Source organism: Phaethon aethereus (genome assembly GCF_964289735.1).
Source record: "Phaethon aethereus genome assembly, chromosome: 11".
In the NCBI taxonomy this organism is placed as follows: domain Eukaryota; kingdom Metazoa; phylum Chordata; class Aves; order Phaethontiformes; family Phaethontidae; genus Phaethon; species Phaethon aethereus.
Genome location: NC_138587.1, coordinates 24,200,788 through 24,227,200, shown reverse-complemented (window position 1 = coordinate 24,227,200; position 26,413 = coordinate 24,200,788). Strand labels below are relative to the sequence as shown.

Below are 26,413 nucleotides of genomic sequence, written 5' to 3'. Positions count from 1 at the left end.
AAGAGCTTTCACAGAGTGTGGAGGAGAACACTGACCGACACAGGCCCGTCATGTCTTGCTCTCACGCTGCCCCATTTAGTGCACTTCATACCGTTTGATTTTGTTAAGTCACATTCCCAGAATTTGGATCTCCATGAGCGATGGAGAGGCCTGGGGGGAAATACAGTCATTTCCTTCCTGACTGATGCTCTCCCTGGCATGCTTGATGAATCATATTTTCTGACACAGAAAAAAATAAATCCAGTTTCAGGGTAACGACACGTAGCTGTCTCCCTCCATAGCTTCCACAAGTCCAACACAAATATGAAACCTAAGGCCTTTCCAAGGTTTAAATTATTTTCACCCTCAGTGCCAGAAAACTGCGGTGATGTTGGGTGGTGATGAAACTGATTTATTCTCAAATATTTTTGGCACTGGTGGAAATGGTTGGCGATATTTCAGGAGTCCTGGTGTGGCTCTTCGTACCATGGCACCAGATTTACCACTCACCCCCTAAGTGATTAAAACCTGTACCGTAAAAAGGGTGTTGGAGCTACCTCTGAGCTGAAAGATTGGAAAACAGAGGAGGAGGAGTGGAAAGCATCATGAAGGAGGCTGGAAGAAAAAATAACCAGAGTTTTGCCATCTCCATTTCTGACAAAGCCCAACTTGCCAGATGAGCAGGCATTGGAAAGTCTCTGTTCCCAGCTGGGGAGCTGAGGCACTCTCCTTGGGAAGGCAGATTCTTCAATAGCTCTCGTTATGAAATAATCCAGGGCAGGGGAAAACTAACCATGAAGACCGCTCTTCACCTCAATAAACTGTGGAGAAGGAGGAAAGTGAATTCAAAATAATCCATTGCATCCAATAGCAGGGAAGGTAATTTTTTGTCACCGCCCTGTTAGGAGGTGGGATAATAATCGGTTAGATATTATTCTTTAAAAGACTGTATTCTGTGTCTTCCACTATTTATCACGACGACGACATGGAGGTAGCGCTCCCAGTGTCACAGCCAAGGGCCATTAGAAGAGACCAGGGGGCCGGGGCTGAGCGTGTGCATTTAATACAGAGCAAAGAGTTCAACCGGTGTAAAAATGTGGAATTCCTCCTTGCAGAAGAAGAAGCCTTTAAACACCACAACTTTTCGTGTCAGCCTTTTTGCTGTGTACGGACCTACCACGGCCAGTGTTTGCCCCTGACGCAGCCAAGAGCCGCCTGCTAACGGCGTGAGCGTCCCCTTCAGCTCTGCCCTCGCTCCTGCCCACTCTGCCTCCCACTGCTGTGGAGCGTGTTCAGCTGTCAGGAGGTGAATAAATGATGGTGGGGGTAAGGATGAAACTCTGGGTACGGCTGGCACATCACCCTGCAGCGTTTGGACTTAACCTAGCCTCTGATGAAAACTGCTCCAAGAGCCTGCTGTGGCCACACAGTTCTCTCTCTCTTCAAATGCTTTCTCTCATTTACTTTATTTCTTGCTCTCGTCATGTCTCGTCTGGGCTTTTGACTCTGGTCCAGCCTCACCGGTCACCTGCAAACATTGAAGGGCTGCGGCAAGACCCCTGCGTGACAACCAGGGTGAACGGGTCCTCCCTCCTTTCAGGAGCTGCCATGGGCTCCTCTCCTGCTCCTCATCTATTTCAGCTATAAAGCAGGGACCTCTCCTTTGCCCAGGGGAGAAAGCCAGCCTGCTCCTCAGACACGTAGCTTTCTGAGATAAAGGTGGTGGGAATTTGGGACACAGCAAACTTTCTTCCGTTTTGCATGCTTCCAAGTGGGTATTAGCTCGAGCTTAGTAGTAGTCTTGAGACCGAGTTTGCCTGCTTTTCAAGACTTTTGACCACGGTGCCTTGCGCTGTTGTACGTGAAAGCTTCTACAAGCAAAATGAAGTGCTGAAATGTTCTTTCACAATGGAGAAAGAACATTTCCCATCACCGTGGGAGGTGTCTTCCAAGAGACATACTGTCCTCTGGGGTAGTTCCTTGGGGCAAAATCTGCATCTGAACGTACTCCCTTTAAGGTCATTAGACTTCGTGTGCGTTTAAGAGATGTTAGCTGTGTTCGTTTCTACTGAAAAAAAAGAAGTAATTTACAAATAGCTACCGTCTGGCGATATCTGGGGTACCATTTGTTTCCGGAGTTACTCTAAGGGCAATGTGGTATCTACAGTATTCTTCTGCAGTATCCGCTCCTGGATAATGGTTTAATACTGATAATACCAAATGTGTTGTCTTAAGAACTAATCGGGACTACTTCTGCTCTGCTGGATCATTTCCCTACAGACAGTGTAGCAACGCTGCTGGGAGTATGCAGAAGTTCTTGGTTTATATGTTTATAATTTTTAAATTTCTTAATAGAAGTGTAGGGTTGGCCATGCAAAGATGGGAGGCTCCACCTCTCACATTCAGATGTTAGGCTCATGTATACAATCTGCAAATCATTTCTTTAAAAGCCACACACTGTCATTTAGCAGCAATGTGGCTTTTTCTTGTGCGCAAACAGCTAAGGAGAAGGAGAGCCTGCTTCTTTCCAGGTTCAGTGCTTCTGTATGTCCTACGCTGCCTCTAACCTTATGGGAGATTTCATGATTTATTTTCAAGGTGTGCTGTGTTTAAGTGTGCAGATTATCAAAGATTTGAGTTATACATACGAAAATATACCATCAGTTTTCTTCTAAGTGCTCTCACTGCCCTGCAGTAGGTAAACACACTTTCAGCAGGGCCCATTTGACAAAATTATATTGTAGAACAAGGACCATCTTTTGACACTGTTTTTGGGGGTTTTTTTGAAAACAAACTTGTAAAACAGTGCATAGATTGGTACCACACATCTCATTTCCTGATCCAGATAAAACTTATAACGGCAACACCTTTGGAAAGCTAGAAAATAAGCAGAGCTTAGTGTTTGGATTCTGTCACTCATTTCTGCTAACTTTTGTAAATATTTGAATGATCAAGATTATCACGTTTCTTCCAGCTGCTAACAATAAAAGAGCATCCAAGCGTTTAGGGTAACACGTAGTCACAAGCCCCTGCCCTGGACCAAGGCGATGAGCACAGAGCACCGGTACCTCTGGTACGGGGCAGCGCACCCCAGCCAACTAGTGCCCGCACCAAAGCGTGGCTGGCAGGGCTCGCGGGAAGATGCGGCAGAAAACAGGATAAAGCATTTGTTAGAATAGATTACAACGAGTGACCAAAACCTCCCGAATTATAGTTGAGGGAAAAACAGTAACCAGGATTATGCTTTCTAGTTCAGCCCATTTTATGTAGCACTCGGCTGCAGAATAAGCTTCAGCAGTGACCTGGTTTAGAAGACAAATACTTAAAAGTCAGTTCTAGTAAATATAGTTGTCACCAACTTCAGTAAATACAGCTACACTGAAATTTCAACCCAGGCAGTCCTAGATGTTGAAGGGACTAATGAGAACGACGAGAGCAGCATGTGTAATTCTTACTCCGCTCAGCAGCTTATGAAACAGAAGTAAATGGATGACCTGGCATGAACCGCTTCCCCGAGACGGCCTGTAAAAATTCATCTCGCTTCATTATTGATGACCTCTTTTTAAGTGAAATGTTTGCCTACAACCAAGAACTCTGGAGAAGCACAGCAAACCAAAGAACCATTTAAACCAATGCATTTGTTTGCCGCCCCTAGGAGGTATTTGCTGGGATTTTAAATAAGCACCTGACTTAAAAGAATAATAATCATGTGATTAAATTATTTATACCTGAAACCAACTTGCAGAGGCTTTTGTCTGCTAAAAAATACATGATCTCTGAAGGGTTCAGAGGCTTAAAACACAGATCGCGTGTTTGAGGACGTTTTGCAAATTTTACTTATTCACAATACAAGACATGGTAATAAACCAGCATCCTTTTTATTTAAAAGAAGACATCCAGTTGCAAGTTGAACACTGCTGATGCCCAGTACAGCCCTGTAGTCAGATGGATGGCTCTCCGATCAGGTTTCCATAGAAGCAAAAGAAGAGACCGGGCTCTCGGAAAGTGCCCGTGTCTCTGTCGTGCTGCTTCGGTCACACTTTCAGGAGCTCAGCGGGTGGAAGGATTCACGGGGGTTTTCCGTTGTTCTGAGCCTGGCTCGGGCAGGCTTCCAGTGAACAGCCCCCCGCCTCCTTAATGCAGATCTACACATCCAGCTCTTGGTACCCAACAACGCATTCAGGTGTCAAAGTATTTTTTCCTTCCCTCCTCTATGTCCCCAAACCTGTGTCTTGCAAAGTAAGTCCACTGGAATCTGTAGCTCACAAGTCATCGCCTGGTGGGTCTTCCCCACCCTACTGCTCTGGATCCAGTTAGTGCCAGAAGCCGCTGGCAGATGGGATATACGAGCCCTGGTAGTTTCTGCTGGACAACAGCTTAGCAGTAAAGATGCTCTAAAAACAGCTATTATGTTTTTCAGGAGAAACCTGCCATAGCAGCTTGTTTGCTTGAGTGACCTGAAAGATTATGGTCCAATAATGAGGGGAATAAAATGGGAAAAGACCCAGTCGGTCTGTACTGCAACCCCCGCTGACTGCTTTCAAGTGTCGCAGTGCAAGAGAAACACGATCACGCTCTGTGGCCCCCGTAGCACAGGAAAATTTCAGATTTACATTTGAAATCGGGCCAGATCACGCCCAAGTGTAAACAGGGTAAACAGCAGCAGAGCCTGCACGTCTGTTTGCATCTGCCCTTAGGGCAGTAAGGACGAGTCAAAAAGTGAGGGGATTAGCTAGGTACCAGAAACAGATTTCTTCCAATTTTTATGGCTTGCTTAAGAAGCAGAAAGATGCAAATCTGGGAATGAAAAACACCTAATATTCTGGCCTAAGTTAAATGTAACGAACTTTTGGATGGGTAATGTGTTCAGGACAACACAAAGCAACTACTTCAGACACCTAGCTTGGGTACAGAGCTTCCTGTAGAGAGGAGAGGTAGGTGCCTCCAGAGAGCCCCTCCAGAGTGAATCAGATGCACAGACGGGCGAATACTCCAGTCCCTAAAAAGCTGAAAGGTAACAAACGTGGCACAGTCAAGAATTTTATCACAACTAGTGCCCCATGTTGAGCCACAGATAAATTTCATGCTTGGAAGGGCTCTGCCTACCTAGTCACCTATTTTCTCCATAATAAAGTTTTATTTAAGGTTTTCAGCACTGCTATTCGGCCAGTCAGTTCACTACACTACAGCATCAAAACTGCGATAGCACAAGTGTGTGGGAGTAGTCCTTCAACAGTTCGCTGGTTTGTGAAAAATAAATACGGAAAATTGTCCTGAGTAACTCATTCAGCACTTGTTCTGACCTACATTTAAATTAGTAGAGCATGCACAATTAAATCCACTGTTTGCTAGACACTGGTTAAATATATGCTAAGTTGGAAATGAAGCAACAAAAGGTGAGTTAAAAAATAAAAAAGAATGTCTATTCCATGTACTAATCACGCACGTTTCTGATTTCTTTTCCGTTAGTAATTCTTACAGAACACGTAAATGAAGATATGGTACATCAATGGGTCTTGAGACATAACTAAACAGAAATGTGATCAATAAAAATTGTAAATGAGATGAGATAAGATGCACGGAAGTCAAACTTCTATTAATATGTGCAAGGGAGCATTTAAAAATTAGTAAGGAAAAGTATTGGTACAAATCTGCATCTGCAAGTAAGCACACTCTAGAAAACTAGGATTTTTCTGATTTCAGATGTGATACTTTGGAAATAAAAAGACTGAAATGTTTTTGTTGTAGAAATTGTTATAACCTACACCATTACTAGCAATAGTGTATTTAGAAAAAGTGTCAGTCCCTGAGCCAGCAGGTAAGAACCTAGAAGATATTTATCTCTCTCTATATATATTAAAAAATAAAAATTTAAAAATTACTGATGCTTTTAGCCATAAACTCTTAAGAGTAACACAACTGCACCAATCAATCTTGGGAGGAGGAGAGGGAAAAGGAAGTTACAGGGACACAAACTTCTTGTGGTTTGCTACCGGCATCGCTGACAGGCACTCACCGCCAGTTCAGCAGGTAAAGCTCAGCCTGTATCCTCTAGTTTTCCAGTCGGGCCTAGAAAAGGCAGCACTTCTAACAGGGTTTCCAGAAATATTGCTAATGTGCAGAACATGGAATATAGCAGTTAATAGGAAGAAACTATTAGCAATTAGGATATTTGTGTATCTATCTGTGCACAAAGGAGAGGAAATTTTAAGCGTGGTCCGAGGTGAAGCGGCAGGACGGATGACACCTGTGAGCAAAACTGGGCGAAACGCAGCCCACAGCACGAAACGCACTGCTTCTGCTCGTCTCGCCTCCGCTTTAGCTGGGCGGCGGGGGGAAGAAAACGAGGCACAGCTCTGCCCGCGCACCGCAGAGGAAGACCACTGACCAAGAGCACACCGGTTTGGTGCCAAGCCAGTGAAACGGAGTGGCCACGCCAGAGCCCACGGCCTGCCCTTTCTTCCCGTGCTGGAAGTGACAAATTGCCACAAAAACAACAGGCATGGAAAACGTCCTGTGAAGCGCTGCTTGGTTTCATGAGCTTATGTCACTTCTCTGTTAGAGAAACTGTTAGTTTCTGCAGAAATTGAAACGCCAATATTCCAGTAAAACAATGTCCTTGGGTGAAAATTAAGCTTTCCTTTGATGCCAAACAGTTTAAATATTAACACATTGTAAAATGTTAGGTACACAAATGCCTTGGTTGTTGGAAACTTGAGAAAGCTGCTCTGTCTGTCCAGCTTCTTCAGATTTTTTTTTTTCTCCACTGTGTCCAAGTGTAACTGGCTCAAATGCAAATGGCAGAAGAATGAATGATTCAGGTCTCTGAAATACAAAACAAAGGTATTGAGATGTTAGTGGTACAGGAATTATAGTAAATGTCAAATTCACCTTAAAGGAGGAATTATGTTTTCTTTGGAAAAGTGTGCATAATAGTAACAGCGTGAAGCCAGAAAATGATGGCCACTCACTTCTCTCGGGGTTTTGAGGAGATTGTGGCAGCAGACTGAAAAAGACTGATTTTTCACATCACATTCCGATGACCAGGTGTTTTTAGGAAGGGCAGTATGTATACATGAGCAAACAGAAGATGTAATGTTCCAAAGCAATTCAGAACTTCCACATTTAAGAAGCTTGGAGCAAAACAATGCAGGTCCCAGACACTACATTTGGCCATTTTATTAGGAAGCCGCACGTGTGAGAAGCATGAAAGCAGGATCACACAGCTGCTGTTTTTGTACAGATGTCAACTTGTTTTAAACGTCCGTTGGTCTTGCCTCTACCTGAGGTTACATACAACAGCTACTGCTTCTCCTTTATTGAGACACTGCAAGTTTATGAAGGCAATTTCAGCAGCAGATACTAATCATGTTTATGTATGTGAACAAATACATATAGCTGTGCATAGCTATATGCAAGATAGGATCTACAGCTGTATGAGCTGGGACCATCCACTAGGCAGAACTGTGTTTCATGCTCTCATGATGACCTCAGACAAGTTACATGTGAACCGGTTTCTCATTTAAGACCTAGCTTTCTAACTAGGGATTCCACATTCCTAGTCATAATTAAGCCACAAAACCCTTTGGGTTAACAGCTTATGGAGAGCAGAAGAAACAGCAGAGGAGAAACTCCAACACAAATGCTGCAAAGAGCTCCTTCTTGCCAGACGGTGCCAGCCAAGTGGTAAGACATTGCATAAAACCACTGATGTTTCCGTAAGACTTAGACACATATGTGCGTGAAAGAAGAGGAAAGGAGTCCATGTCCATGGACAGGTGGGAGAAATTTGCGGAACAGAAATTTAAACACTTTACATGCTTAAAGAGCTGGTGCACAGTAGCGTTCAGAAGCCAGTCTGGCATGTTAGTGCTGCCCAGAGCTGAACTGCTTTGTTACACACAAAACAGACGTCCTGCAAACTCTGTACACAAAGCACTTCAGCACTGGAGTTCTGCTGCAGAGAAATACAGCAGTCGTGTTTGGGAAACGCTGCAGAAGCAGCATCTCCTAAAAGCCAGTGAGAGATCGAAAAGGGAGCAGAGCTGGCACCGGTACCGGGGAGAATCAGCAAAGCACCGCACTGGAGAACGTGGTACTAGAAGAGAAACAGCAAGTGAAACGTGGGTGAGCTCCTCCATCCAGTATCCGGGTAAGGCAAGGGGTGTGATACCTACCTTCTGGGTATTAGCTGACTTCTCAGCATACTGTTATACTAAAGCACTACCTGACTTGGGATTGGGTTGTCAACTCATCTTCCTCTCTACTCAGCATACACCGGTGTGATAGGCAAAAACTGCTTCTCCTGTCTCCCCCCCCCTTTTTTTTTAAAAAAAAAAAGTTTTTCTTTTGCTGTATCAAAAAGAGGTACGGCTGGGATTCTGGTATGCCACCTTGTCCATTATTTGAATTTCTCGATGCCTATTTCGGATTCTTGCCCTTGCCTCTGTTCCTGGCTATTGTGCATGCTTTTTCTCCTGTGAAGATACCTAAATTCCAATAATCCTTCATTTGGTTCTTTTGGCTTTGCCAGTGCAATTTTGCAGTTAGTGTTTCAGTATTGTTTTAATACATACTGCTGAGACAGATGTTCTACCTATAATTCTGACAATATCTCAGATAATCTATGTCCTCTTTGCTGTTAAAATCTGTAGAGACTATGGCCAGAAAATGCAATAAAACGATCTTATTTTGCTGCCAGAATTTCACAGGTTTTGGTTAAAGCAGATGATTCTGCCCACACCCAGACATAAATGAATTTCATTCTTCATCTTCCTAGCAATTTGTTGCACTGATTTCCCCCATGCTGTTTAGAGTCATGATAGATTTTTGTCTAGTTCCCATTCTTGTTACAGATTTCTGTTGTGCCATTCATCTTCAGATTAGGGGCTTAACTGCCTTGTGTCTTCTTTTTCATGGAGAAAGGGCTTAATCTAGAAGTTAACTCAAACCAATAATGTTACATGTATGGGCTGTCTGCGTAGTAGCTTGCCAGTCTGCTACTGTGGCTTGCCAGGAAACTCAAGTACTTCCTTCTTAAGCAGGTCTTCTGAACATGACTTGAGATTTGGAAGATAAAGAGCCGCAGCAATGTTGGCACACACAGACTTAGCAGTGCTATTTCAAAGGCAGACGTAGGACTATAGTGCTTCTTGGGCTACCTGACACAATTTAGGTTTATCTCCTCCCAGATTGTTCATTATAGCTATGATGCCAGGAAGATATCCATTTTGATTCTCACAATTCCTGTATTTATCCTTCTGTATAAGTATAAAGTTTACAAACAGAGAAGGACTGGTGAGAGACGTGGTGGTCGGAGGCCGTCTTGGGCTTAGCGACCACAACATGATAGAATTCTCGGTTGTGAGGGAAGTAAGGAGAGGGGTCAGCAAAATTGCTATCATGGACTTCCGGAGGGCAGACTTTGGCCTGTTCAGGTCACTGGTTGAGAGAGTCCCTTGGGAGACAGTCCTGAAGGACAAAGGGGTCCAGGAATGTTGGACAGTCTTCAAGAAGGAAATCTTAAAGGCGCAGGAGCAGGCGGTCCCCATGTGCCGTAAGAAGAGCTGGCGGGGAAGGCGACCGGCCTGGCTGAACAGGGAGATTTTGCTGGGACTCAGGGAAAAGAGGAGAGTTTATCACCTCTGGAAGAAGGGGCAGGCAACTCACGAAGAGTACAAGGATCTTGTTAGGTCAAGCAGGGACAAAATTAGAAAGGCAAAAGCCCAGCTAGAGCTCAGTCTGGCCACAGTCGTAAAGGATAATAAAAAATGTTTTTACAAATATATTAACAACAAAAAGAGAGGCAAGGAGAATCTCCATCCCCTACTGGATATGGCGGGGAACATTGTCTCCAAGGACGAGGACAAGGCTGAGGTACTTAATGCCTTCTTTGCCTCAGTCTTTAATAGCCAGTCCAGGTATCCACAGGATATTCAGCCCCCTGAGCTGGAAGATGGGGATGGAGAGCACAATGTACTCCTCATAATCCAGGAGGAAGCAGTCAAGGACATGCTAAACCACCTGGACACCCACAAGTCTATGGGGCCTGATGAGATCCACCCAAGAGTACTGAGAGAGCTGGCGGAGGAGCTTGCCAAGCCACTGTCCATCATTTATCAGCAGTCCTGGTTAACAGGGGAGGTCCCAGAAGACTGGAGGCTTGCCAATGTGATGCCCGTCTACAAGAAAGGCCGGAAGGAGGGAACTACAGGTCTGTCAGCCTGACCTCTGTACCAGGGAAGATTATGGAGCGGTTGGTCTTGAGAGTGCTCACAGGGCATCTGCAGGACAACCAAGGGCTCAGGCCCAGCCAGCATGGGTTCATGAAAGGCAGGTCCTGCTTGACCAAGCTGATCTCCTTCTATGACCAGGTGACCCGCCTAGTGGATGAGGGAAAGACTGTGGACGTTGTCTACCTGGACTTTAGTAAAGCCTTTGACAGCGTCTCCCACAGCATTCTCCTGGAGAAACTGGCGGCTCGTGGCTTAGACGGGTTTACTCTTCGCTGGGTGAGGAACTGGCTGGATGGCCGAGCCCAGGGAGTTGTGGTGAACGGCGTTAAATCCGGCTGGCGGCCGGTCACAAGCGGTGTTCCCCAGGGCTCGGTTCTGGGGCCGGTCTTATTCAATATCTTTATTGATGATCTGGATGAGGGAATTGAGTGCTCCCTCAGTAAGTTTGAAGATGACACCAAGTTGGGTGGGAGTGTTGATCTGCTGGAGGGTAGGAGGGCTCTGCAGAGGGATCTGGACAGGCTGGATCGATGGGCAGAGGCCAACTGTATGAGGTTTAATAAGGCCAAGTGCAGGGTCCTGCACTTTGGCCACAACAACCCCATGCAACGCTACAGGCTTGGGGAGGAGCGGCTGGAGAGCAGGCCGGTGGAAAGGGACCTGGGTGTGCTGGTTGACATGAGCCGGCAGTGTGCCCAGGTGGCCAAGAAGGCCAACAGCGTCCTGGCCTGTATCAGGAATAGTGTGGCCAGCAGGAGTAGGGAGGTGATCATGCCCCTGTACTCGGCACTGGTGAGGCCGCACCTTGAATACTGTGTTCAGTTTTGGGCCCCTCACTACAAGAAGGATGTTGAGGTGCTGGAGCGTGTCCAGAGAAGGGCAACGAAGCTGGTGAGGGGTCTGGAGCACAAGTCTTATGAGGAGCAGCTGAGGGAACTGGGGTTGTTTAGTCTGGAGAAGAGGCGGCTGAGAGGAGACCTTATCGCTCTCTACAACTACCTGAAAGGGGGTTGTGGCGATGAGGGTGTTGGTCTCTTCTCCCAAGTAACTAGTGATAGGACAAGAGGAAATGGCCTCAAGTTGCGCCCGGGGAGGTTTAGATTGGATATTAGGAAAAATTTCTTCACTGAGAGGGTGGTCAGGCATTGGAACAGGCTGCCCAGGGAGGTGGTGGAGTCGCCATCTCTGGAAGTGTTCAAAAAACGTGTGGATGTGGCGCTTCAGGACATGGTTTAGGGGACATGGTGGCGCTGGATTAATGGTTGGACTTGATGATCTTAAAGGTCCTTTCCAACCTAGAGATTCTGTGATTCTGTAAGTAACAAACCTTAAAAGGCAAGTAGAGAAAAAAATGGTGTTCTAAATGATGGCAGGTATCGAGTAGCGTGATAGTGCACATCTTTGCAGGCTGAGTCTCCCACAAAGCAAAAGCCTCGAAGGAGGACAGAAAAGCCACGCTATCTGCACAGGAGCTGAAGGGCACCGGTGATCTGTAGTATGGTACGTTGGCCTTAACAGCCCTAGTTACTTGGGTAAAGCTTAAGTCTTCAGTATTCATAACAGACTGGATGCAGTATATTGCAAACCTGTCTTTAAAAAAAAAAAAGGCATTTGGAGGAAGCAAACAAATATTGTTTCCCTTCTTGGCTTAGTCAGCAATGAGGAAAAGGAGTGGCTAAGCCAGAGGGACAATCTTTACACTTCCTATGTGTGACACATGCAAGGGGTCCCTGACAAAGGAAGATGCTGACGTGAACTTTTGAACTCTACATTTGCAAATGTCCTGTAACCTCGTAGCTTCTGTTTTTGCAGTAGTCTGAAGTAAACTCACTTATCTTCAAAGACTAGAACTGTATAGATAAGCTTGTGGCTATTTTGAAAGCTATGCCCTGAGGTGTGCTGCATTCTTGTGTGCTCAGCCCTACCACCTCATTGAGCAGAGAGATGACACTCACCTCATTCTTACTGTCTTGGTGTTGACTCAGCAATTGGCTTCTGCACTCCAAAGGCAGTGATAAAAATATTCACAACCACTATGATGAATACTAGTCCAGTTGCGAGGTTGTTGAGGAAATCCAGTCTTCCGTGTTTTGCAGGGTTGTTAAGGTCATATTTTACTTCAAAGAGAAAGGAAAAAAAAAGTTTAAATTATATGTATCTTTCAAAATCCAGAATAAAAGTCTTCACTACTTGTGTAGTTCAAGAATTTCTCTTACACTGAGCTATTTGCATCAGTCATACTTAAAAGGGAAGTAGGATTCTGCAGTGTCAGTAGAAGTGCTAAGGGGAAGATCTTTAACCACAAGGAGCCGATTAGCTTCCAGTAATTAGTACCTAATCTCTGTGGCTGCACATGGAAAGTAATGGATACACAAACATTACTGGAAATCTTCTGTGTTCTTGATCTCAGTTTTATTGCAGACTTCAAGCATTTAAAAATTATTTCAGCCATGAATACATGCAGCTTGAAGCCCCGACAGGATGGAAGGAAGCTAAATTTCCTACAACTGAAGTGCTACGGGTTCTTCACAGACAGCCCAATCTCTTCACCAGTGCTGGATTTTTTTTTTGTACTGGTGCCCTGCCCCAGCTGTACTCCCTGCTTTTCCACTGATTCTGTTTTTATAAACCAAGGGCATTACATCTGTCAGGCAGAGGAAGATTTCAAAGCAGTGTAGCTGCACTCCTTTTTACAGAGAGCATCAGCTGTGTAAACATTTGCTTTTGTTTCTCGCAGTTGTTCTTTGGTTGAACTGCTAATGGGAGTGGGGTAGGAACACACATGGAAGATAGCATTAATTTAGTTTAAGCTTTTATTCCAGGCCTTGTGAAAACACATAAATGAGTTACATTGGACTGATAATAGAGTTGGCGATAGAGGAAAGCATGTGCTTGTACAGGACAGTAAGAAGTCTGGGGACGCTTGCCTGATACCGTGCAGAAACCCCAGATTTGCCTCTGCCTCTCTTCTCTTGCAGTAAGGGCTCTGCAGCTCAGACCCTCTGCTAAATGTCTTCCATGCTGGTGGAATGAGTGCCGACGAACTCTGGAACGTGTTTTGAGGATGTTTTTTGCCTATTAAGGCTCCTAGTTCTTAAATGCATAGATCACTTGCGTGTGCACGTACAGGACATGTGAGAGAAAGTTTATACCTGACAAGTTTTTACAGCAACATAAATAAAACTTTGAGCTCCCTCTGAGAGGCACATACCTAGAGCTTACTGCTCTACTGCATAAGCTAAACTTTGCTATTTGCTTTTAACATCATGACCCTGTCAACGCTTGCAGAACTTAACCAGAGAACCAAGACTCATTGCTTGTTGAAGCAGTTAAGTAAAAGTGGTGGCAAACACACTCGTGATGCTGCAGTATTAAAAGCCAGGTTCACCCGCTGTCCCTAATTAAGAAGTCTGATGCTGTTTTGGTTTCAAGGAATTCTGGGCGCCCGTTCAAGTCCTGTTCGCTAAAGCAGTATAGTCAAACATCACGGGCCGGTCAAAGCACTGAAGAACAGCGTGGCGGAACTATCTGAAAAGCTTAAGCTACTGCACACCTCTGTAGGCATGAAATAATTTAAGCTCAGCAGTACTTAAACCGGAAAATGATGTCTGTAAAGCATCTGGAGCTACATGGATGCTTGCATCCCAACAGTACCTGGAAGGACTCTAGTACTGTCATGTGAATGAAGCAAAATAAATGGAATGGAACAATTAACCCTGAAGTATGGGAAAAAGGCATTTCAGGTAGTTGGTTTAAAACAGAAAAGGCAGTAACTGCCTAACATGTTTTGTGAGTTAAAGGAAATCATGCTCAAAGGAGAATGGACACTTTCAGAGCTGTCCCTTTGTCCAAATACGTGTCAGTTTAGGTGGTGCTCTAAATTTTGAAGTAGAATTGCAGTAATCCTATCTTTGTGATTATAGTACTTACGATGAGGGTGTTTGCGAAAATGTTCTTAAGAACAGTTAGTCTTTAAGTATTTTATTATAGTGGGATTAGATTACTATGATTTCATGCCACTTAAACTATTTCAAGACATTCTTTGCTTTTCTTCCAAACAGTTAAGATTAGCAAATCACTTTCAAGGAGAAGTTTGCCAAATATTTCTCAAAATGTTTTTGTGAAAGGGTCTTTTGAAGGAGGAAAAGCTTTTAATCCCTAGTAGAGAACAGTGAAAACTTGTAGCTCCTGGGATAAACCTCTGTCTCAAGGAAAGAAACGGGATGGTTGCACAGACTTTTGTTTGGAGTTGCGAGAGCATGTAAGAGGCAGAATTTTGTGGCTGGACAGAAAGGCAAACTGTTCCTGCGGGCCAGAACTGCCAAATGCATATTGTGAAAAGCAAGTTCTTGCTACGATGCCTGCAGCTTTGTACCTTCAGATCCTATTGCCTGTCTTCAGTACTTCTGAGCTCAGCACGGCGGCACCGCTCCAGCAGCACTGCGCTGTGCGCCGAGGGCTCTGCCACCCTCGGTACGGCGCAGGCTGAGCTCCTGACGAACCTCGCTGTTTGCTACGTGGTCTGTCAATGCTACCTCAGCCCAACTTTGGAGCTGGGGCTGCTGGGTACTCTTTTTACTCTCAATGTGACAAAGACAAAAATTACAGAGATGGAAGCCACTTTGGCAATGTCTGGGGGAAAAAAAAAAACATTAAAAAGCAATTTCTCAGTGTATATTGAGAAATTATTGCCCAAGACAAAACAGGGAACTTGTTTACAGCCTCAAAGCCTGCTTGACTGAAACAACCATCAGGGAGATGCCTTCAACCAAGAAACATAGAAGTGTTTTGCTGATTGTTCCATGACTCTCTTCCCACATTCCCCAGTATCATCAGGTTGATTTTTCCATTCCCTTTCTGGAACCTACTCTGAGCCTGGATTTTGCTTGGGTACCAACTCTACCAAATGCAGACACAGCTGTATTCTTACTCTTTCATGAGAAAGAAAAATGCAACATCAGCTGTGTATCAACAGCACAAGCCTTATGTATCCTGATTTCCTAGCAACTTCCTCATTGAACAGAAAGTTGTTTCTTTCAGTTGTGTTCAAAACCGAAACACTGAAAGACTAACAGAGACGTCTAAGGTGGCACCTGTAGCTTAGTAAATGCCATGTGTGAACTCTGGCTATCACCTTCAAGGCTTTTCACTTACGGTAGACTTAAGATCTGTCATATAGAACCCATTAATTTAAAGGGAAAGATTTAAAACTAGTTATGAGAATAAATGATCGCATATCACTAGCAAAAGAAGTGATCCATAGCTGTTTCCTACCAGTGAAGGCGTCATTGATTTCAGTGAATCATGGGGTTCACCTGACGCTGAAACCTAAATACTTCCTCTGATTTCCACAGGTATCTCCCATCAACTCTCCAAAGTTATGGTCTAGGGTTTTGCGTGCTGCTAATGAATGTCACAGGTTTTCAGCAAACTTGCAAAGTGCCACTGGATTCCTTCTGCATTCTGCCTTGCAAAAGCATGGGGGAAAGTATCACAGTAGGTTAAGACAGCAAAGAGCAGTACTGAAGACTTGTTTAAGGTCAAAACAGAAAACTCCCACTTCCAGAAGAGTGCTGTCTCTTCACTCTTCATGGAGTTTTAGTTGGGCTTTTTTGGGTAATTCATTCTCACTTAGTGATGACATTGTTTTAGAAATGAGCCTGGTTCTATAGCTACTTAGATCAATATTCTCCCTTACAGAATAAGGCAGAGGGTGTGGGACATACGTGTGCTACTAAACTAGCGATACTAACTTAAAATACCTAATTTTTAGTGATAAGTACTGGTCCTTGTGCCTCACAGCATTGTACCTATTGATACTGAATAGTGGAACCTCTATTTTTGAGAGCAGCAAAGACGTGGCATTGAACTTCTAGGAATGTGAATGTCCGTAATTCAACAAATAAGACAGAAAGGAGCGGGGGAGGGAAGGGAGCAGGGGACTAATTTAACAGCTATCTCATTAAATGTGTCCAAAGCATGCACTAACACAACTCCTATTTGAACTCATTCTCTTGAAATGATTGCTAGCGTATGTTAAAGGTATTTTACATCACATTTCTTTGGCAGAAAAAAGAGAAGGTTTCCCTAGCAATAAGCAGAATTCAAGATAATCCATTTGAAGTCCCAGCATGCTACTTGGACTGTGTTTTCACATTATATGCAATTTCAAAGTTTTTGACTGAAGTCATAGTATGTGGATAATAGATGAGGCATGTTCTTGTGGCAAAATCTTGCTCCAACTAAACTATTTTTCTTTCTAACTTTAATTTCAGTTTAACACAGGTTTGAAAATTAACAATAACAAGTACACTTCTACCATTCCTCACCCAGAGATGTAGGATGCTTTGAATAATTTCCTAAATTTAAAACTAAGGTGTTTTTTTCATTATTGTCAAGCCTTTGCTATGCAACCTTTGATTTGATTGCTGAAACACAAACAAGCCGGAGACAATATGCCACACCAACATGAAGATGGGACATTTCAACTTTCACCTCTGTTTCGGAGTTCTACATTCACAATATATTCCTATAATATTACTTATGGTATGACTGATATGGAACAAATACATTTTGGTCGTAAGACTAAGTAACAGGTCTTGGAAGAAACAGTATTATGTAACTGGGCAGGCTGCATGATCCTGTCTGGCCTACTAATGTTTCTTTTACAGTATTTCATCATTTTCCTTCCTCCTCAGGCCTTCTGAGAAGAAAAATATACATGCTCTGGGCAAATGAGTATGAGGAAGTTGATCAAAACTGAAGATTCCACATAAAGCTGCCATTACTCCTTTTGCTGCAGTATTTCAGTGGTCTTAAGAGAAAACTTTAACCAATTCTGAGGTAAGAACTTTCAAATATAACAGCTTTTTAAAAATAAAAGGGGAGTTTATATAGCACCTTATATACCATCTTATAGGTTGCATCCTATAAAAATACACGTCAACCAATGGTTCTTGCTGTTGCTACCTACCGAGGAATATCAGGAGCACTCCCACCATAACTTGCAGCGTGAGCGACAGGCTGATAAGAACAATAAGTGGGATGTAGAAGGAAAAAGAAGGTCCTTGCTCCATCACGGCTTTCAGCTGGGATGCATTGGCCATCAGCAGGGCAACGTCCAACATGCTCTCCGCGGCGCTCTTCTTATTGGCATAGTGGTTGATATTCATAGGTCCATTTCTTTGAAACCACTGTGACATTCTGCGCTAAAATTGGGAGAGGGGAAAGAGGTTATTCACATCTCTCTTAATTGGTGTAGTGAGCGAGAGATGTCTTGGCCCATCGACTGATCTCTGTAATGATACTGACAGAGTAACAGCGGTACTGAGACTATCAGTGCATCTTTTTCACTGTTGCCGCTGTCCTCCATCTGGTGAGAGAGCAATAAATAGCGTCTGTGCAGGACTTTGGCAAATACACTTTCTCCAGCTTGCAGGATCAGTCTGAACCGTCAGTATGTTTCTACTCTGAGAAAAGAAAGGTTGAAAAAGCTGAAAAGTTTGCACTGAGAGAAGTTGGGAGGGAAAAATCACTGTAAAACGATCAAGTGAACAACAAACTGTTGCAACTAATTCTCCGAAAGACATACGTAAAAACACAAATATTTTTTAAATTCACCGTCTGTCACCACACACCTATATAGTTCGTTAATTACTCATGAGTCTTATTTTGAGGATTTATGTGAAGTTGGCCACTGTATGAGCTTTGCTTGACCTCCTTCCCTGCTGCTTCTTACTCCACCATGCCACTCTCCAGGTCCATTCACACAGTGAACTGCTATTCTGTTTAAATATCCTATGATCTGTGGTTGGCAAGCACTGCACAATTACAAGGCAATCTTTCCTTTCCATTTTCGCAGCAGCAGTGGGGTTTGTTTTGATTTTTTTTAAATTCCCCTGCAAACAAACAGGAAAATAAAGAACAACTACAGGGCAAAACCAGAGCTAGTTAACCTGGCGGGATGAATAAAATGTTTCCTGATGACGATTCATGTGACCCAACTTGGAATTTGACAGCTCGTCTCCCAGGGATGCCTATTTCTCCACGGATTAGATGCAGCTTAGGGTAACTAGGTTAGACTTGGATGCCTAACTCCATGATGAAGAAAGAGTAGGTAACCCTCTTTTCTGCAGTCTCTGAACAGGTGAGAAACTACATCCTTGCTGCTCTTACTTCTAGACTTTATTTTCAAAAATGATACACAAATATATTAAGAGTAAGCTTATTCTACCTGACTTCTTTAAACCTGCTTCTCAGAGACTTTTTTACTGCACGAATGTGTTCCCGCTTGCCAGCAAACACTGTGAGGAAAGTCTCTCTTTGAAGGTTAGTTCAACTGCAGAAAACACCCTCTAATTACTCTCTTCAGCAGCACTAGCAACTATCCAATTTCCAACTCCAAAGCCAGGTTTGCCAATGTCCAGACTTAAAAGTGTCCTTTTAAGTAGGACAGAGATTGGTGCATATGGCAAACACATTGCTAGTTTTTCCAGGGCATTCAAATACCAAACTTGACCTATTTTCACCAGACACGTTGTAATCAACCACCGTCTAAACATTTTACTGAGAGAAAAATGTCATAGAGCAGCAGCAGACATTTTTTCTGCAAAGAGAAGGAAGCCATGCAGTCATAGCTTCACGCAGACAGCTTCTTCACTGAGCCCAAGCTCCCGGGAAGAAAATGGTTCCAAGACTGATACTGACTTCAGCCAGGTAGAACTCGATACCCATTGGTTTTGTCTATATCCCACAAGCTAAAAATGCAATTTGGCTGGGGAATCTGTCCCATATTTGTCACCTTTTCTCTCCTCTTCCCACCACTCTGCCCCGTTAAACCGAACTACAGCTTCATAAAAAACCCTGAAATTCTAGTATACCACCCACCAGAAGCACAAAACCAGGTGTGGGTGTTCATTTCCCTACGGAAAGCAGCACGGAATATACTATTGTATAGTGAAAAGCCAAAGACACACATTTAGTTCTGGATTACTTAATGCCAGCAGTGTAAGAGGGGATGGGCAACCAAGTGTGTAACGGTAGAATTCAGCTTCTGGGCATGAATTTAACAGGAGCTCTTCTCAGCAGACTGTAGAAGTAATATGATCTATTTTGTCACAAGTTCATAATAGAGGAAGTTTTTTCCTATGTCTAGTGGCTAATTAGCTCCTTCCTGCCCCCCCAAAATGACTTTCAAATATCTATTGGGTCTAATGAGGCTGCTGTGTGTAACATGGGCAAAAACCACACGGGTAGCTATGACTCAGTTCTTAATCCCGATGGAAGGCGACTGCAGTGAAAACATGACGACCGGTTTCTTTGTTTTCACTCGATGCAGGAATGTGATCATGTTTGACACTGCTTTTTTTTTTTTTTTAAACTATACAGAAGAGTAAATACTCTGGGCTACATCTTCCTTTCAGTTACATCCATGACTACATGATGTAAGACAGTTTCTACATCAACGACAGAATATGATCTTTTCTTTTGCCTGGGGAAATGTACTGCTGCGCTTTTAGGGCCTTGCTGTTTGCTAATTTTCTGTATGATCAAGCTGCAGGTGGAAATAGCAGGCTATGGCGTTTGAACCACGGTGGAAGCAAAAGGCTTGAGTCACTTCTGAACTCCAATAAATGGAGAAGACTTTTCAAAGTAGGGTGCTGCTAAGGCAAACCAAGGCAAAACTTATTCCTGGAATGACAACTCCCATATTTACTATGCCTCGATTCTAAAAAATGGCATTTTACTCTGTTAAGAGGCTTTCAGCTACCACTCCTGAGAGCAGACCAGTTCAGAAGCGGAACTAGGCACGCGGAGAACTGAAACACCGCGTACACTCTACAGAGCTTTTTCTCAGCCTGTGATCGTGCCTTCTGCCAGGAAAGAGGGCCTGTAATCACGAAAGCCCCAGAAACAATCACTTCCCATCTCCTGATTGAGAAATGGAGCCTCCTGACTCGTGCTGGAAAACCGTAAAACCAAGCAAGAAAGCAAACGCGCCTGGAAGCAAGTCGAAGGCATCGTAACAAACGCAGTCAGTACTACGGCAGCAGTTTTTAAAACCAGACTGCGTGTGACACAGCAATATATAGACAGGCAATGAAAGGAGAGCTGTTGCCTTAACCTCGGGATAATGACAGTCAGGCACAGCAGAAATTACACGGGGACTTTGCCGCGTGGCTCTGTGGTTTCGGGGAGATTCCCAGCACGTAGCGCCAGAGGCAGCCCGCCGCAGCAGCCGACCCTTCCTGCGCTGCCGTCGCCCGCAGGGCCGCAGCGGGGAAGAGAAACCTGTGGGGATTTTCCCGGACACGGTGAAGTTAGGCCTTTCTTGCGGGTGTCCCCGGGCAAGGGAGCAGGACGTGTTCCACCGAAGCCGCCTACTGCAGTCTTGGTGTAATCAAAACACCTCATTACACACTTTCAATATTCAAGTTACCTGGTACAGACAAGCTGATCCCTTCAGCTGGCGTCACCAGGTGAGCCTGAGGAAAAACAGCATGTGTGTGCGTCCGCACGCGCGTGCGTACAAGCCGGGTGTAGCCGGAGCGGCTGTATCTTCCTTCCCCTGCCAGTCACAGCCCGCTCGGCGTCAGCCCCCGAGCAGAACAACCTGCCGCGCCAGCCTACGCGCGCTACGGGAAGGGCAGGACCGAATCGCCTTCTGCTCTTGCTCCGTCTGCGACTGGAAGAGCCCCCGGGAAGAGCTTATCCCCGCAGGCCGGCTACTGGTGACTAAATTTATGGGGCAGTTTGTTCAGCGTTTATCGAACACTAGTGACTGCTCAAGTAGTCAAAGTAACGTGCTGGGCGTCTGACCCAAAAAAAAGGAAAGCCCAAGAGTAATTTCCCCCCCCCCTCCCCCCCGTCCAACTGGACCTCACTGAGTTTCCCAAAACGGTACCAGCTGGTCCGTCCCGAGAAGCGGGTGGTGTTTTTGACATGCCAGTCACTCGTAATCCACAGAGGGAAAAAAACCACCAGTGAAAATGACACCCATTTTGCACTTGTATTTAGAACTTGGTTACGTTAGTGCCTGTCACTCGGCCCTATGAACGGAGGAGGAAAGAAACCATTTGGATTTTGAGTGCAAGATTCCTTCTCTGTTGGTATGTTCCTAGGTGCTCTACTCAGCTTCTCAAATGTCTGCCATCATATATATGTTCCCCTAAAGGGATTGCTTTACGAAAATCTAAAAAAAAAAGCCAAAACAAAAGCCCCACAAAAACTGTGAAAGACAATATTGCCTGAACCAACAGGACCTTGAATTTTCCAAGTTAAGAGCCAGATCTGTTATGAATTTATTGTTCTTGTGATGAAGTTAACAGATACTTGCAGTGTGTGCAGCAGCACAAGACTGGTTGCTGTTTTCATCTTAAATCCCACTAGAAAAACAGTATTTTGCAGTTGGCAAGGTGAACTTCCAGCTTCCCAAATGAACACTTAGAACCAGAAACTGCAAACTCCAAGCCAGAAGCACAGCCTGAGTCGCTTTAATTTTCGTTTGCAATTCGTAATTGCAGCTACTTAATATCAGCTGGGACTGCGGGACCAGAGCATCGTATCTGGGTTCCGAAAACACACAAATAACTTATTTTAGTATTGGTACAGTATTAGCAGTAAACACTTCCATGGTATTCTAACTTTAAATCATTATGCAGTAGAATGTCTTTATTAAATACAGGAGATCCACAGCTTTGTATGGGATAATTGGGAAAATGATGCTGATTATTATTTATATATTCCAAACAAGTTGTGCTTCTGAGTAATAATACCTTCCTCAAGCTGTCAGAAGGTTCTTCACCTTCAAGTACATTTACTCTGAAATACAGTCTTCATAATCTTTGGCTTGCTCTGACTCTGCATATAGTTTTCCTTCTACTTTAAAGTGAGTGATTACTGCAATGCTATGGCAGCTTTTAGACGCTTTTAATAGCCAAATAGCCTTGATTCAAAATGAGATCGGGCAAGCTTGTTGACCAATATAACCTCTGGGCTTGTAATGTCATGGAACAAGCTCCCTTAAATTCTTATGTTTAGGGACAGTCCTAATTTTAAAATAATGGAAACATGCGACGTAATAATGAGGTTGTGTAAATAAAAGGCTGAGTCATACTGATCTTACAGTGGACTGTTCTTTACTGTATTTTGCAATAGTCGTCTTAATCAAAGCTGTTAAAAAGATGCTAACAAGTAATTTTGTTTAAAAAGTAATTTTCTAAGTTTTTTTAAGTATTCACCTCTAAGAAAAACACTGCTTGGCAAATTTTTCGAGATCTTTTAGTGGTAATTTCATGTCGAGGAAAAATTCCAGTTACAGCAAAGGATCAGACACAAAAGAATAATACAGGACTGAAACAGAACACAATTTCAGAACTTTACTTTTATTTCTTTCCAAGATCAACCCTACAGTTACAGAATTGAACTAGTAACTTTATACAATCGTTTAATAATCCTCATAGAGGTGGAATTTCTTTCCACATCTCCATCACCTACGTACTGAAAATGCAACGGGCCATCCGTGGCCACTCTGAAATCAGACTTCCCCTCTGTCTCGGAGATCTTGCTGATCTAAAAAAATAGCGAAAATATTCTACAAAGAAAAGAAATATTGTTCCAACAAAAATACCTTAAGCTACATCAGTTGTGTAATGGGTGATTAGATCCTTTGTACACCTCCCCAGGAGACGTTATTTCTTTTCCTCCAACAGGACACGAGATGACTTGTTCAGCTCAGCACTGACTCAGAGAGAAAAAACCCTACATCTGGACTAATCATCCGTTACAGTTCCTGTAGGAATTTCTGTCCATCCAAGTACCGACCTAGTGTAACACTAACTGGCTTGTGAGGTTTCTGCAGTCACATCTTGAGACACTATGGTTGCAGACAATTAAAAAAAAAAGGGGGGGGGGGCCCTCAGTCTGTGTTCACGTTTCATAAACAGCATCGATTTTCTATCATCTCTAAAACCTTATACTTACGAAGAGCAACTTGCTATACAGACAGACAGAAAATGCAAGTATGACCACGTTAAGCAAAAAAGAAGTGGCAACCATGCTAATTCCTGAGAGCTAAGAGGTTAGTACGGAAAAAAGGGAAAAGTACAGTCACGTTAGTTCAGGGCAGAGCACTGTTTTCCTAAAGCTGTACTGGTTCCAGGACCAAGTCAGAATATTTTTACTCATCAAATGACTTAAAAATAATCAGCACACCTGATGACTAACTTTGTGAAAGGAAGCAGTAACTTATACTTGTTCATACAGCTACTTAAACAGAAGTCTTCTCCTGTACGATTTTTTTCTTTCTTGCACTACTACTGCTCATGGCAGTGATTTTATCTTATAATACTATTTCTCACAACTGGACTGTGGGCTGCCTATTTTGTATTGTTAAAGCACTGTTTGTTTTTTCGAGCTACTTAAAAACACGTAAACAAAAACTTATCACCAATAGTTTCCGTATTTGGAGTATATCAAATCTATCAAAATGAATTTGGAGTAAGTAATGCTTTAGAACATGCCATTTCATTCTACATGCAGCAAAATTATTTCAAGTTCCTACAAATTTGCAGTTTGTTACTTGCACTATGATGCCAAGAAACTGCCACGTCCCAAAATTACTTATGAATTAATATACAATTTAGAATACATTTTAGCAATAACGTGACTATAACAGAGGGCAACTCTTGCAGAGCTGTTCTTTTCTACTACCCAATTCTCTGTTCACCTTTTTCATAGTTCTTCTTTAACTCCTTCAACTAGCATTTCCTGTCGTCTTGGAAACATTAAACTAGGTTTTACAACATGGGGAATCTAGACTGTTTCAATATGGACCATGAACAGGCAAAGCTAATAGAGGAAGATGAAAAAAGAGTTACTATCTGCATTTGTATGAACAGGTCCTTTGCAGAAGTGGCCAGTCACGTTAGCCAGTGAGGTGTGCCGGGCCAAGCCAGTATTGGAAGCAAGGAATTTCTTGCTTCTAGCAGCTTGACACCTGCTAAAAAAATTTATCCAAATTAATGATGGAGCTAAAATAAACCACATTGAACCACTGTGTGACCGCTCATTCAGAATTACGGTGGGCTTAACTAGTCTTTTTTAAATTTGTGTGATTCTACAACGCTTTGAAGGTAAGACAACTCTATCTGCATTTGCTGTCAGCTCTTCCGTGAGGGAAGGTAGCAGTCCATTGCTGAAGATGTGCAAGAGAATCTATTTGAAGGGGGCAGACACAAGGATGGGCAGTAAGCAGATGGGGGGTCCAAGCTGCGATGCCTTGCGAGCGTTCCTAAAAGCAGACATTCATGTACTTTTGACTCCTATACCGAAGATTTAGGCACCTGCGGATCTGTGGGCTCTCCAGGTTTAGCTGGCTGCTGGGTTGGGGTGTTCTTTTGTTTGTGTGAATTGTGAGCTTGTTCAGATTTTTTTAAGTTATCTCCTGTTCACAGACTGGTTTTTAAGGAATCTGTCCCCATCTGTTTTACCTCACATATACTTCTCTTTTTCGGTTGTTGAGAAAAAGGAAAAAAAAAAAAAGTGTCTGTAAAGTTCCCTGAAACACTACTGTATACATATAATATAATATAATAATACGTCTCGCTGATTATTTATATGGCACTCACCTGGAACTTGCAGTTTCTATGGGAAAGATGTAACAAAATGATGATTGCTTTCAACTGCAGATGAAGTAAAACAGGAAAGCTGCAGAAAAATTCTTAGAGCAGACCAAGCTTTTTTAACAAAATCCCCATGACTAGTACTTGTGATGCAATCACAACGCTCTGTTAATTAACACAGAAAATTGCTGAGAAGTCAGTGGCTTCAAGGAAACTCTTCCAGGCCACCAGTCTGACCTGCATATCCCAGCCCCGATTCTCTTGGGGTACTTTCCAGGATTTATCAAAACCGGGTATTTTTTTTCTTGGTATGATATTCATGACTACAAGGATTTGTCAGCAAGGGAGGGAGGAAGGACAGATCTGCTACACAACCAGTCCAGTCCATCTGCAGCCAGAAAGTTTGACTAGTGACGCAGACGGTGGCTTAGTACAACTGTTCCTATGTGGCAGAGTCTTAGGTGGGAATAACAGCTGCTTTTTAGAGTTTACTCTCTTCCAAAACAACATGAAAGGTGCTCTTTTACCAGCCTGGCTTTTCAGGTAAGTGGCATACTTGGATTTATGCGTAAGCAGAATATGGGATGACACACTTTCCAGTGAACACCCTCTGGTCATGTTTAGCCTACACGCAGTAGTAAAAAGCTGGGTATTTCTCTCCTGGTTTTTATTTGGATTAGCGGCCGGAAAAAAGCCCACATACAGACCCAACCCTTTAAGTAATTCCTCCCGCCTTTGTGCTCACTTATCCCCCGTGCAGGTGCCCCCGAGTAACTTCGCCGGCCCCTCCCCAGCCACCCGCGGGGAAAGCCCTCCCGGGCGCGGGGGGGGGAGGACGCCGATCACCTCCCGCGGGCACTTGCCTGCCTTTGAACCGAGACAAGACGGGACGCTCGCAGCGGCCTCCCCACAAACCGCGCGCTGAATTAACGGAAGACGCGTGAAAAAGAACGGTAACGGCGAAGGACGGCCCGCGGGAGCAGCCCGCACGCCATCCGCCTCCCCGAGCCGCTCCCGCCCGGCTCGGCGCGGGGCTCCGCGGGCGCAGGTGGGCTCGGGGCCGCCCCCGGCCCCCCACGCCTGTCCCGCCGCCGCCGCGGGACCCGTCACCGCCCCGGGCCGCTGCCCGGCCGGCTCCGCCGCCCCCCCCCCCCCGCCCGCCGCCGGCGGGAAGCGCCCCGACCCTACCCGCTCGGCCGCCGGCGTCGCGCCCTCCGCCTGCCCGTTGAGCTCGAGGGTCTCGCTGCCGGGGTCCATGGCCGCGGCCCCAGCCCCGGCTGCCGCGGGGAGCCCTTCAGTCCCGGCTGGGCCCGGCTCGGCGGGACAGGGGCGGGAAGGGCCGCCGGGCCGCGGGGAGAACGTGCCCACGGAGGCGGCGACTGCCGGCGCGGGGGCGCCGGCCCGCCCCGGTGCCGCCCCTCGCACACGCCGCCCCCGGGCCGCGTCCCGCCGCCCCGCGGCCGTTCCCCGCCGGGCAGGGGCCGGGCAGGATGCGCATAACAGTTAACATAAAGTTCGATGGTGGTGGAAACATCAGCGGAACACTCGGGGCGCGTAGAAACAACGCAACTGGCAACA

The 26,413-nt window shown here is 44.6% G+C and overlaps 1 protein-coding gene across 1 annotated transcript; it reads right to left on the bottom strand.

Moving 5' to 3' along the window:
• Positions 1-12,176: 12,176 nt before the first annotated feature.
• Positions 12,177-26,092, bottom strand: NINJ1 (ninjurin 1; the record flags this gene model as incomplete). Its single annotated transcript, XM_082004515.1, has 3 exons — positions 12,177-12,331; positions 17,188-17,422; positions 26,024-26,092. The coding sequence occupies 3 exons, from the start codon at positions 26,090-26,092 to the stop codon at positions 12,177-12,179; spliced, it is 459 nt and encodes a 152-aa protein (XP_081860641.1).
• Between the last annotated feature and the right edge of the window lie 321 nt (positions 26,093-26,413).